We start from the raw sequence: 13,809 nt of genomic DNA on the forward strand, positions 1-13,809 counted from the left end.
ATTCAATCGGATGGGGCGACGGCTAATTTAGCGTTAAGAGCGCTTAGCGCTGGCCGCGGGCCAACACCTCCGCTTCCTCGCTGGCGTCGTGGACTAACCAATGACAAAAAAAGCTTCATTGATGCACATTGAGGTCATCAATTATTCAGCGTTAACGGAGGGCGGCAAGTGGAAGTCATTCAGTCCATTAATAAAATACCGGATGGAAACGTCGTTCTGCTGAAGATTTCATAGAGAGAAAAAGCATTCCGGACACATAAAAACAATAAAATAATACATCTAAACTTTTTAGGGTCTGAAAAAACAAACAAAAAATAACAATAATAAGTTTGTGGGTCAATATAAAAAAAAAGAAAAAAATCACTAAATATGGGGAAGAAAATATTTATACAAAACGCACATTTACTAATTAATCAGCAAGATCAAAACTGTTTTATTTATGATTTGGATTAAAAAGACAAAGATGAGACATTTTTTTCATTTCAATCCACATTTCCTCCAAATTTGGATTTGTTGATAGATTTGATCATGGATGAGCTGTGGCGGAATGAAGCACTCGACTGACCTGCGGTCCCATGGCGGCGTAGCCCGGCGGCGACTGGCCCACTTGACTCTGCTCTAATGGACTGCCACCCATATCCGACTGGACGCAACTGTCGCCGGCGCCTGCCAGGTCCCATGTCACATAAACAAAACAAAAAAAAGAGGTCAAATACATAAGTGAGTGTATTGTTCAGATAGACAGACAGATGTGGGGTGGGGGGGGGCTTGGGGAAGGTTGCTGAGCTGTGTTGTAATTTGTATTTAAGCGTTTCATCAATAACTGCTGCGGCGTTGAATAAATTAGCTGATTGACGACGGCGCAGGCCTGCCGGCGGGCCCCCGTTGGCCTGGATGAGCGCTGAGCGTATTATTCAGCCGTTTACATGGAGCGAGGGGGGGAGAGGATCACCCGGGTGATCCTGCGCTTGCTGCAATCGCAGCCCGCGGCCTGCTGCGCGCAATTAGACCTGTTTGCCATCAGTGATGCGTAGGCCTCAGCAGGACCCCTCCGAAGTCTTCAGGTAAAACATTGCAAGGTCAGCCTACTCCATCTCCAACTTCTCCACATTTGTGTCTCACTCGCTCGAGTAATCGTCACCGTAGCATCGGCCGACATTTTTATCCTGTTAATGACGCTAGTCATCAAAGGACGCGAGCAAACTTTCCAAAACAAAGCAAGAAATTCTTTTGGTATATGAAAAAGAAGTTTGAAGCTTTGTCGCCAGAAGAATCAATGCACTATTGCGCGCTGATTGAGTCAGTTCACATGCTTCAAAAAAACAAAATGGCCTTGTTTACACCTAAGACGCGCTGTGATGTTTTGCCTAAAAAATGACGAGAGGAGCTTTCAGCGTCCGACGCCAAAGCGGCTGACAAGGACGAGAAGACGCGCCTTCTCGTTTCACACGGCAGCTCTTTTTTTTTTTCTCCCGGGGAATAAAAATGGCTCATGCAGGGGCGGGGGGGGAGTCAAGTCGAGCGTACGCAAATGTGACTGAAAGCCGCACACCCTTGTTAAAGAGCGCCGCAGCGGCAATAAATTTCAACACAAATACAATCACCTTTCAGCAAAACGATTGATTTTCCTAAATGGACTCTCGCCGCTTGTGAAAGGTTTTTTGATTTGCGGACAAACAGGTCTTGGTTGCGATCAAATGTAGCGTTGGCTAACGTCAGCGGCCGGATCCGCTTGCCTGTCAAGTGTGTTTATGCGAGCGAGGCGTTTTCAACTCAACCTACGCCGAGTAAAATCACTTCATCTTGGCCCATAAAATCCAAATAATTGCTGAATGGCGTGACCCAACACGTAAACCTCAAGCGGCTCGCTCGCTCACTCGCTGGTTTTCTACCGCCGGCTCTCGATGGATGTCCGCATCGAGGACGCTTTTTGACATCTCTTTTCGCCAATTATTTCCGCCATTACGCCGGCCCCGCCCTGCGCACTCGCCATTTTTGTTTAAGAGGGGGAAATATTTGAATGTCTAAGGATGAAAATGTGACTCTTTTTTGTTGTTTGTTTTTCTAATTTAACTGGCAAAAAAAAATGCTAACATCCACCTAGTCACCGCGCTGCTGAAGACATTTCCCGCCAGCATTAAAGTACATCCCACAAAAAGCAATTATCAAAATGAAAACATTCCATTTGTAATAATAAAGGCTTTGGTGGGCCCGTTGACAATCGCGTCGCATTCGATCCAAGGACTCATCGTTGCCTTTTCACAATTCCACTAAGGCTAGCATGTTTATCACCTGGGAGGAAATCAATAATAAATAAATAGCGCCACTCCTGAAAGCTTGGGCATAATTTCTTTAGCTAGCCGATTGGTCTGCAAATATCTTTTTTATGATCAAAACCTTGATACATGTTTAAGGTCTTTGAAAACAAGATCAAAAAAGAGATTCCAGATGAAGATAAAGACGACTGTAGAATGCAAACTCAAAAGAAAGCCTTCAAACTCCGATGATGATGATGCGGGGTGGGTGGGGGGGGGAGTTGGAATAACTGGATAGGTTAGCTGAAAAGATAAAAGATTGTATCCGCGTTTGCGCTTTCATGTACATGCGAGCCAAAATCACACTGTCACTCTCGACACGGCGGCGGATCGTCTTCGGGCCGTGACAGCAACACCGACACACTTTGGGAGGAAATGTATTTAAATGCAACACGATCTCACGGTGCTGACATTTACCGCGCCGGCCGTATAAATTCTCGCTCATTGATCACCAAAGTGGCCACCGGAGAGCTACTTTGGATGCCTGTGCGTTAATGCGTGCGCGTGCGCGTCTTAATGCAGGCTGCCCCAAGGACTCGGGTACAAAACAATTAGGCCAGATTTCATCAAGCAATCAGCACGCCACCTTGTCTAATGCAGCCGCTCGCTGCATCGACGCTCTGAATCAAATGGGCGTTATTGAAAGCTTTGTGTCCAGGTTAGCTTTCGCCTGGCTGCATTTATGAATCAATTTCTACCCATAAAAGAAGCCGTAACACTTAAGCTATTTTAGTGGAAAGGCATTATGTAAGTTGTCAAATGTAGCCGAGCGAGAGAGCGGCGAGCGAGCGAGGCCCGCTAATGATTGGCGGGCGGTCTGGCGAGCTATTCACGCCGGGCCCCATTTTGATAATGGCCCCTTTCAAAGTGGCCGGCTGAGCGCATGTGTTTGCTATTAGTAACTTGTCAATCATTGTCAGCTTTCGCGAAAACACAAACGAATTCACACACACTCGGGCAACGAATGCCGACATGAACGCAATTAGGGGGAATCACAAAGCCAACCAAGAGGAGCTAAATGTTTGCGGAACGTCCGACGCTGATCCAACAATAGTGAATTTGATCAAACGCGTCCTTTACTTTTGATTGCGGCCATTTTGCGTTGCTCTGTTGATGCATAAAGGATAAACATTCCGTCAATAGCGCAGACAAACGCCCCAGATTGTTCAGACATCGATTTTGGAAAGTTGACGCGATTCACCATAATGCAGAGTGGAAACAAGTTGGGAGGGGGGGTGGAGTCAAAACTGGAGTTCGGACTTGGAGGTAAGGTCAGAGGTGATCTGGGTCAAGGTTACGGGTTCTGATTAGACATGAGAAATTTGGGGCTGAAGGTCAAGAGTTGGACTTTTTTGATTTGTGTTCTTCAAGTGCACGTTACACTTTGTGGACAAGGGCAAGGTTGAGGGCGGGCGGAGGTGAGACTGATTGGACGAGGTAATGGCCGTCTCCTCCAAATGTAAACAGGAGACGATAGCAAGCCGCCCGCTGATGAGCCATCTGCACGTAAACGCCGCTGGCGGTGGCGGGAGAGCCACTTCACACTCCCGCCCGTCGGCCGGCGAGTGCTCTGGCTTGCCGCTCTTACCTGTCCCCCCCCCCTTGACGCCGGAGTGCAGACGGGAACAAGAGGCGCCCGAGCCCATCGCAAAGGTCAAAAAGGAGAGATGCTGTGATGGCGAGCACAAGGAGGAGGGTGCGGCAGGAGGGTGGCTTCTCTTACTCTAGACACTTTGTGGACCAGCGCATCTGTTACAAAGCGTCCTCCTCATTCCCCAAGCAAAGTCAAGCTGATTAGCTGAGGTTGAATGAGGGAAATAACAATCCAAATGATGCTTCATCCTTTTAGGGCGAGATGAAGAGCGGCTCTGGAGCGCCGTAAGCCTTTTAGGAGACGCCCGCTCCGCCGCCGCGCCTCCCTCTCTCCCTCCCTTCCTCCCTCAGCATTACTTAAATGCTATTTGCTGTAAATAGGATTCTGCTGCCCGCAGCCCTGCGCAGCCCTCCAGCAAAAAAAGATGGCAGTGATAGCTCAGGACCACTACACTTAGTCTGCCTAGAAAAAAAATAAAAATAAAAAATGGCTGAACACGTGCAATGAGTACTTTTCTCTGTTTTTAACCACAAAATAAGGCCTGGATATTTTATTGGTATTGGAAGATTATTTTCAATATTTGTGTGGGATTAGAATGCTATCCATAAAAGCAACGCCTAAAAAAGGATATTGCTCATTCAATTTCTTCCTTTTTGTTTTAATTCATACAAAATGTATTCCCACACGGCTTGCAAAGTAAAGAACATTAATAAATGAAATCATCAAATGTGGCTCTCCTGTGTGAAATATTTTTTGATTTGTTGAATTTTTTTGAATATAAATTTTAAATGTATGTAATTTTATTACATATTTATTATATGATATATTTCTGCGAATTATTTTCTTAATTGTAATTCTAGTCCTTAAAAAAACGCTGCACATTTACACACCCATGACAAAAGACATTTAAAGAGACAAAATACTCAACTGGCTTTTTTCTAAACACCAATTTTGACAGTAATCTGCAAATTGTTGAACTTTACGGCCTTGCAACGAGGACGGATAGTAATACACACGACATGGCGGACATGAGAGGCTCTTCGGTGTGACGAGCTTTTTTCCCATCAGCCGTACAATGATGTCATCATTTACGTCTTCAATTCCGAACGAGAAAAAGAGGCCAAGGAGGACGGCTTGTCCCTAATCAAGCGGCCAGGCGAACGCCTCGGATCACATCGCCGCGAATGAACTTCATTGTGTCAAACGGCACGTTTCGGAGAATCCTTTGTGCATCCGGTGGGACATTTTCAAGTCGCCAGCGGGGTGTGAGGGATCGTCCGCCGTCAAGTGCGCGCGCGTGTGTGCGGTGGTGGGCGAGACACCCACATGTCATGGCTGACACATCAGCCTGGGCCCCCTCCAGGCGATGCAGCCCTAATGCTGCCTATGTCCCACTTTCAAGCCCTTGTCCCTCAAGGCCCGCCCTCCTCCCCTTCCTACTCGTCCCCCCCCTCCCAATTCATCCTTCTGTCGCAAGGCCTGTAATGACAATGGATCACTGCAGCGTGGCGCGATACCATCAGCTGATACAAACCGCTCCCATCTGCAATGGTGGAAGCGCCAAAGTCAAACATTTCTTTTTCTACACATCAAGACGCGGTTAAGGCGGCGCGTGGCGAGTCTCCCAGTGACGACTTGACAAACTTCGCCACGTCACAAAAGACGACACAAAAAAACACAACATGGCACAGTGATGAGGGGAAAAAGGGGCACTTTTTGTTTTTGGCCAACAATTAGTCGGGAAATAACAAGCGGCTTCTTTTAATCGTTTTTAATAAACTTAACTCCGATTGCATGAGCACAGCTGGCCAACTTTTGTTTGACTTTTGAGGCACATTTCTCCAAACTAATGTTGCCACCAAATTATTCTGCTGGCATAAACTAATGTGTATGTGTGTGTGTGTTTGCGCGAGTGTGTGTGTAAATACTACTGCTTTGAAGCCCATAACTCTATTCTGGAGAAAAGCAGCATCAGGGTGTTATTCCACATCCTGAGATATAAAAGAGGGGAAACATAATAACTTCCCTGGATCTCACATGCACGCACACACACATACACGCACGCACACACACACGCACACACACACACACCCTCTCAGCGCTATTTGCACCCCACCCGCCTCATCCACCATCCGCCCACTTCTCCCGCCTCAATCTTTGCTTTCAAAGGAAGCGAATCAGCCGGCGGGACAGAAGGTTACGCATTAGTACTGGTCATTGCTCAAAGAGCCGAGCTTATAAATAATAAAAGGCCGGTGAAGGACACGGGCCGTCGGGATGCGTCTCGGGTTCACGCCACACCAGTCAAATACCAGACGTGTCATTTCTCTACGCACCCCCCTGCCCGCCCCACCTCTTGTGCGCACACCTGAAAAAAAAATAAGAAAACACGACTCCCGCCGCTTGGATAGCGACGGCGCCGCTTTGTTAGCGGTAACATTAAAGGCTCGCCGGTATTGGATTAGCGAGTGCACGCTACACTGGTGTTCAAAATAAAACAACAAAAAACTGAATTAACATTGAAATTCAATTTACTTTCGACTTTCCTGACAAGGCAAAGGCAAGTTTGTGCGCAAAGTCGACATGAAACGGGGTGACCTTGGCTCAAAAACATTTCGCGCTCGTCGTCGCAGCATAGCAGACACGTTAGCGAGCGTGTGAAGCTATTAGCAAGCGTGAGACGCATTTGTCAGCATTAGCGAGTGTTTTGCATGCACTGACACTGCCAAACGCTCGTAATGAGGAAAGAAAGACTTGTCGCCGGCCTCTCTCTCCTCACCCGCCTTGATCCACTTTCGTGAATGCTTTGTGCCACTATGACTTAAACATGATGAGGGCCGCTAAGCTGATTACGCACAGACAATAACAGCTCCTGCCTGCGTGTGCGCATTGGCTAAAAAGCCGCCCGTACCGCTAACGTGCGTTTTGATCCACATGACCTCCCGTGGCCGATCATTGCAATGAAAAGCCGCGGGTGGTCTTTCTGGGCGACCTTGAGCAAAAAGCGGCTCGTCTTCTTGCAGGGACTGGCATAAGTGCGGCCCATTTGGTGCCGACAGTAAGTGTGCCAAATGAGCGGTGCTGTCCTTCCCGGCCCGGCCGGCTTTTGACAACGTGATGATCGAAGCGTCACATCCTCGCCAGACTAAATGCAAACTGACAAGAGATGAGCCTGCGCTCGGCCAATACAATACGGAATTGTGCTCTGAGTGTCTTATTATCTTGTCGGCTGATGTCTGCAGGAGGCAGATTTGACTTGAGGAGTGAAGACAGAAGCTGCAACACACATCACAAAAAAAAAACAAAAAAAAAAACACACGCACACAACAAATGTCTGCTCTCTGACTAACAACAGCTTTCCACACCTAATGTCCAGCACTTGTGCTCGGGAATAAAATGCAAGGCGGCGGCGCGTTTGCGGTGCTTCATAGCGCCTGTTAGCTGAAGTGGAAGACTATTTGCACAGGCCAGCTTTTAGGAGGAGGAGGCGCTGGAGCGCTCACGCTTTCGGCAGGTTCACAATTTGTTGTCGGACAAACACGGCCTCGACTGTCATCGCTGACGTCCGCTTGCTAGACTGACAACAACTGCAATCAGAAGAATCTAAAACAATTCTTTGCAAACTTTTTACACCAACTAGCACACCTGGAAAAAAAATTGGCTCTCCAAGTACCACTTAAAATAACAAGCATTAAAATACACGAGGATATTGTTGGCTATCTTTGCGGAATGACAAACTAGTTTCTAGTTAACTATTTTTATGATATATTTAAATGAAGATAAATGGTCGCAACTTAGATTTGTACGGCCTAAATAGTCAGAAATGATCATTTGTGTTTTGGTATCATAATATGGGCCTTTTCTTTTCCATGGCGGCCATTTTTTTAGGGTGCGGAATAAGTGGCAATCTAGCATCAGTGACTTGGTTGAAACATGTCATCCATGTGCCCTGAAGTGGAGCTGATCACCAAATTGAGTGCTTTAGCGGCACGCTATGGTATTTTTCAATATAGCATGTCGGCCATCTTTGTGGAGTTTGTTGTTGGTGGCAAAGCATCAACATAGCGCAGATTGAAGTTAGCTCAACAACGTAGAGGCTAATATCGTTAGCTAATATCACTTGGTGGAAAATTTGATGGGAATAAATTGTAATGAATTGAAATGTAGCATATAGTTGACAAATGGACTTGATGAGCCTTAAAATCACCCGCTGAACCGGAACTGCTTTTAAATATAACATTGCATAAAGTAATTTTTGTTTGTTTTCGGATGGCATGTCAGCCATGTTTGTTAGTGTGTCAAGTAATATAATTATGTCATTTAAATAAAATTGTATTGTATTGTATTCTATTTGGGGGAGGGGGGGACTGGGCCTGACCCCAGGGAACATGAATAAAATGTAATTGCACATCCACTATACTAAGTAGTAGTGGCGTAGGTGTAAGGATTTTTTTTTTTTTTTTTTACACCAAGCATGCACACACAGCACAGAGCAGTACAGTCAACAGAGCCTCAAGAGACACGATGGAAAAATATTTAACAATGATGACAGCAAAGGTGCACAGAGACTAAAAATAAAAAATGTTAACAGAGTGATTATTTGTTGTAAGTTGCTCTATATTTTGCGCATGTTTGCTTTAATGTGAATAAGGAGACAATGTTATGCGGAGGTGTACTTGGAATAATTTCCTAGACAAACGACAGCATTTATAGACGCGGCAGGGAGCCGGTGACAGAAAATAATTGAAAAGCAGTCTTGTAACTGCTGCTGTTGAGTGCAGTGTGAGTATGTCAGGCTGCCGCTCGGAAAATTGGATCTCATAGCGCTTATTTGTATATTCCATTCACGTTAGTTATGTCAGAATAAGATTATTCTCTAGGAATTTTTTTTTGTCTACAGGAAAATACAAATCTTGTAATAGTGTTCATCCATCTCTGCCTTTCCGGCTCACAGGTCAGGAAAAAAAAGCAAGACGCGCCACAGCCAAGAGCGCTGCCACTGGGTGAGAAAAAAAAAAAAAAAAAAGGAACCACAACCACCACTGCCGCCACCCACAACCCCCCAAATTCACACTCCAGCGCCTCTAAACAGCAACAACATCATAACCGGGGACCACGAAAAGTGTCATCATTGGTTGCACGTAAGCTGGCAAACAAACACTAAAAGTGGCTCAAGTATCAAGAAACACACAATCAAAAAAGAAGCACAGGAAATAAAGCGTGACCAAGTTTGGAAGCAATATTTTGCTTCAGCTCTTTCGCCAACTCTCGTGCGAGTCGTGTCAAATTGCAAGTTTGGCAAATGATTTGACATGCGGGGCCTTCTGAAACCAAAGTAAAATGTTAGAATATGAAAGAAAGAGTGACGGTTTGAAATAAAATACAAGCACACACAAAGCAACCAATTGAAATAATAATAACACTTATTTTTGTCAGTTTGGTTAACATGCAAAACAGGCCTTGAAGGAAGGCAGAAAAAAATAGCAAGCACAAGTGACAACAATTTGCATATAATTAGGATCAAAATGGCCTCATTACTGTTCACGTTGACTTTAAAGGCTTTTCATTTCAATGACTAATTATTTCATTTTGTCAATGAAGAAAAAAAACAAGTTAATATTACAGCAACCACATCAAAGTAGCAAAGCACGACAAGAAAGTTGACTCAAGCACCAGATGCGTCCGTGAAGCGGTACTCACCGTACAGTTTGGCGGGAGCGCCGTCCCGCTCTGGGCCGTCGGCCGGCGGGAGGGCCGTCTCCTCGTCGAGCTCGCTGTCGGGGCTGCCGGCCGCTCGCTCGTCCGGCCGCCCGCCGAGTTCCAAAGCGCTCATGTCGCCGCCGCTGCCGCCGCGCATGAGCGAGAGCAGCGGCTTGCTCAGCTGGCCCGTTAGCATCGGGTCCCCGGGAGGAGCTGGAGGGAGGCCAGGTGGGATGCGGAGGGAGGGGGGAAAAAAGAAAAATGCAGCCGTGGTTACAATGTGCTCGGGCGCTCGCCTTGGCTACCTCACACTCGCTCTCTCCCTCTACCAGCATTCTCCCTTTCTATCCCCATAACCCTCTCTCACCGCTCCCCCCCTGCTCCCCCCTCCCTCCTTGGCTGCTTTTCATCCCAAACTGATGCTGCGAAGTAGCGTTAGGACCTGACGCACGCTTCATTTTAGCCAACAAACCTTCAAACTGCGCCTTTGCGGACAGAAGCTCATCAAAGGCAACAGGAAACAAGAAGAAAATAAACTAGTGCAATCCGTCACTTTCAAATTGCAAAACAATTACCCAAAATTCATCAATTGATCAAAAACTATTTCCCTTGTTCAATTCATTGTTTCCAAAGCAGGTTTAACTTCAAGTCTACCAAAAGCTTTGGATTTTTAGTTTCTAATTAAGGAACACTCTCCAATTTTAGCCACCGCTTTGGATCCAAATGAGACAAATTCACTCTGGAAATTGACCAACATTTCTGAACAAAACACTATTCATGCATATTGTACTTTTTTTTCAAAAAGGGATAGAAATTTAAAAAAAAAATAGCAGAATAATATCTAGCCGAAAAGCCAACATCAACGCCATCAAGTGCACCCTTACCTCAACAAAGCTCCTCACAAATCGATAATAATTCAGAAAACGAAGCTTCTCGGAGCTCCCCAAAGTTGAAATGGGTCAAACGTGAGGGGGCCGCGTTTGCCCGACGACCCGCTACGACCCGCTCGCCAGTAAGTTGGGAGCACGTGCACGGCCAGCGCAGCTTTCACGCTGAGGTGGCTTTCCAACGACGAGCGGCGGGGATGTCGCCGCCGCCTCCTCCTTCCCTCCCACCCTCCCTCCCTCCTCCCTCTATCTGTCTCTTCCGCCTTGTGTCTGGCCAGCCGAGAGCTCCTCAGACAGCGCTCACCCCACCTCAGGCTCCGAGATGCAGACGAGGAGCAGCGGGGCCGCACTGGGCTTCCTTATTTCGGAATCAACCTAAATATGTCTGCGCAAAGGGCAGGTGACCAGTGTGCGCACAAAGCAAGCAACAAACAACATTGCATTTGTTTGCATGCACTCACATCTCTTCGTCAGAAATCATTTTCTCATTCAACTTTTCTTTTTCTACAAGACCCTAATGATGATCACCACATTCCAAATGGAGCTTTTTTTTCCCCCCTTTTCCAAATTTGGTCATGTGTATCAATTGCCACCCCAGTGCCCCCACCCCTCCCTCGTCCCACAAATCTTTCGCCCTTTGGCCAGGAGTGCTTTGTCTTATCCCTGAGCTCCCACGCAGTCATGCAGATCGAAATGAGGCTAATTGCTAAGCTAATATTTAGCATGCTTGACTGACTTTCCCATGGTAATTCCATTAACATCCCTTTTATGAGCGATTTATATTGCGGGATTATCCTATTGTCCTTAACGACATTAGCGGCCCTCCCCGAGTGGCTAAATTAATAAACGCCTCGTTCGTGGATTCAATTAACACAGCGATGAGATGCCGGGAGACACTTGCGCCCCGGCCCCCCCACCGAATAGGAACACTTTGTTTATTAAAATCCACTCCCATTGAAATCGGCAATCAGAATCGAAAGGAAAATATTGAGAATAAATTTCTGCATTCTGGAGGCATCGGATCTGGACTCGGGAATGGCCCAAAAAAAAATAAAAGTGATCTGCACATCCCTAACAGGATTTCTCCAAAATGACTAACCAACATCTGATTCATTCTTTCGATTAACGCAGACGCTGAGAGATGTGTGGCCCTCCACCTTCACCCCCCACCACCACCACCATCTTCATCATCATCATCATCGCGCAACCTTGCAAGCCGGAGGAAGATTAGAGCCCCTGATCTCATTCCCGGCACTTGTTTGGAGTCTGTCAGGAAGAGGAATGCCGGCATTAGGGAGGTAGCGCCACACACTCGTGATATGATGAAATAAGGAGAAAAGGGGAAAGGAAGAAAGGAGAAAAAAAGACAGAGGGATGGACGGAGAGAACGCTGCTCTTCTCCAAAGTGTCACCAGCTTGTTTATTCTATTTTTCATCATAGCTGCCGGGCCAAAGATTCCCATTTTCTTTTATTCTTTTTTTTTTTGCCCCCCCCCCCCCTCCGACATACAAACACCTTCCACCAAGAAAAAAAATGCTCTCATTTTCTAGGTGCTGCAAAGTGGCACGGCCCAGTGCAAAAACGACATTGTGAAATTTCAGGGCCGCTGTCCCTTGCAGCCTTCAAGCAGCCAACAGACTGTGAAGAATAAATAATAAAAAGTTATTGATTATTTTGATGACTGCAAGATTCAATTAGGTATTAATTTTGCCCTCCAGTGGACCTATCAAGGCGAGCGGGGGTGGGGGGAATGCAGAAGGGAAAATCTACTTTGATGGCCCACATTTAATCGAAGCGCACTCCGAAAATCAAATGGGACACAACGCGTGTTGACTAGTGACATTGTTACCAGACACGGCAGTATTGAACAGCCGCCACAGCGTCAACTCTTTCCATTGATTAACATTTTCATAGATGATCATGTGTCACGTCAAAAGGAGTGGGAGGGAGGGGGCGCCCCATCAACACACAAGTGGGAGGGGGCTAATTGGTGGGGCGACCAACTATCAATATGCCGCGTTGATACATCAAATATCAATCGCCATGTTATCTTCAGCCGTAAAGTATGAAAATGGCGTCGAAAGATAAAATTATCAAGTTTTTAGAGCTTGACCTTCATGTTACCTCACATTTTTGAGCAATAAATCATTGCAATTTCTTTCCGCACAGCAACTTGTTTCTGCATGACAGTTTTGCAATGACACTGAGAAAAATAAAGTGCAGGTACACAAATAATATTGAGTTCCGTTTGGAAAATGAATGAATCTGTCAAGCACTGCTTCCAAATGTCCTTCCTTTTGTCTCATTGCTGTGCTGCGGAATGACAAAAGAATCTAAATTTACCTCAAAGGTCGCATTTAATTACTTTGGAGGCCTTTTTTTGACAGCAACAACACAAAGTTGGCTGGCCAGGAGGTGAATCGATATCGAATTGGAGGAAGTATTGCGATAAATCGATTATTCAATATTTTTACCCATCCCGATCAAAAATTCAAGACGGCAACTGAAGCTGCCTCTCCTTTTCTCCACAAGCGGTAGCTGATGTGGTGAAGGACAAAGTTGATATTTTCTCTTCCATCACACTCATTAAAAGGTTCGACAGTTAGCCCCCCTCCAGCCCCACTTTTTCTCTCTCCGGCAAAACGCTCCCTGGTGGATGATTGGAGGGCGAGTGCAGGCTGAGTGTTATCAAAGTGCTGTATTAAAAGGAGCTCTTTGAAGCTCAATCGGCAGCGGCAGGTCCAGAACAGGGCGCAGCCTCTGATTGGTCAGGTGTAGCCTCGTTTATATATATATTTTTTATATATATACTTTTTTTTTGCTCGATCGATGGACTGCACTGACATTCTGGAGGATCAAAGACTTCAGTGCCCTAATCTGACTCCTCCTATGAGGGGGCGGGGGGGCAAGGGTTGTTTTTCTGCTTTTATTTTTCTCTATGAAAAATACCCTATGAAGTAGATCTCGGACACTGCATTTATCAAGCCATAAATAATGCAAACGTCGACAGAGAATGGCATGCCGCACAGCGGGCACTGCGCCGGAGTGACACTACAGAGGACTTGCTGCCACTCAAAAGCGAGCGGCGCCGTCCTCGGGGACCCCCGCCATGCCGTAGCAAAAGGTGTGAAAATCTGATTTCCCAAAAAGGGATCGGTAATTCTCTCTGAGGGTGGAAGCCTCAATCAATAAATCATTGCTAAGTAGATTGTAAAATCCCCCTCTTGGTATCAGTGCATTAAGATTCTCCCGAGGGTGGACGAAGGGGAGAAAATGGCAGCGTGAGACAATCTCAATAAAGAGAAGGCAAAT

The 13,809-nt window shown here is 46.2% G+C and overlaps 1 protein-coding gene across 2 annotated transcripts in view; it reads right to left on the reverse strand.

Annotated features, from left to right (window-relative positions):
- pou6f2 (POU class 6 homeobox 2) overlaps positions 1-10,685 on the reverse strand; it is a 31,582-nt gene extending 20,897 nt beyond the window's left edge. The window contains exons 1-3 of one of the 2 annotated variants that reach the window (XM_049749276.1): positions 10,494-10,685; positions 9,610-9,822; positions 566-666 (exon numbers count right to left, since the gene is read on the reverse strand). In XM_049749276.1, coding sequence (XP_049605233.1) covers positions 566-666; positions 9,610-9,805 — 297 coding nt within the window. In that variant the 5' untranslated portion in view covers positions 9,806-9,822; positions 10,494-10,685. Of the gene's footprint in view, positions 1-565; positions 667-9,609; positions 9,922-10,493 lie in introns of those variants that run through there. The other variant, XM_049749275.1, reaches the window with a different exon arrangement.
- Between the last annotated feature and the right edge of the window lie 3,124 nt (positions 10,686-13,809).

This window comes from Syngnathus scovelli, chromosome 18, assembly GCF_024217435.2.
Source record: "Syngnathus scovelli strain Florida chromosome 18, RoL_Ssco_1.2, whole genome shotgun sequence".
Classification (NCBI taxonomy): Eukaryota; Metazoa; Chordata; class Actinopteri; order Syngnathiformes; family Syngnathidae; genus Syngnathus; species Syngnathus scovelli.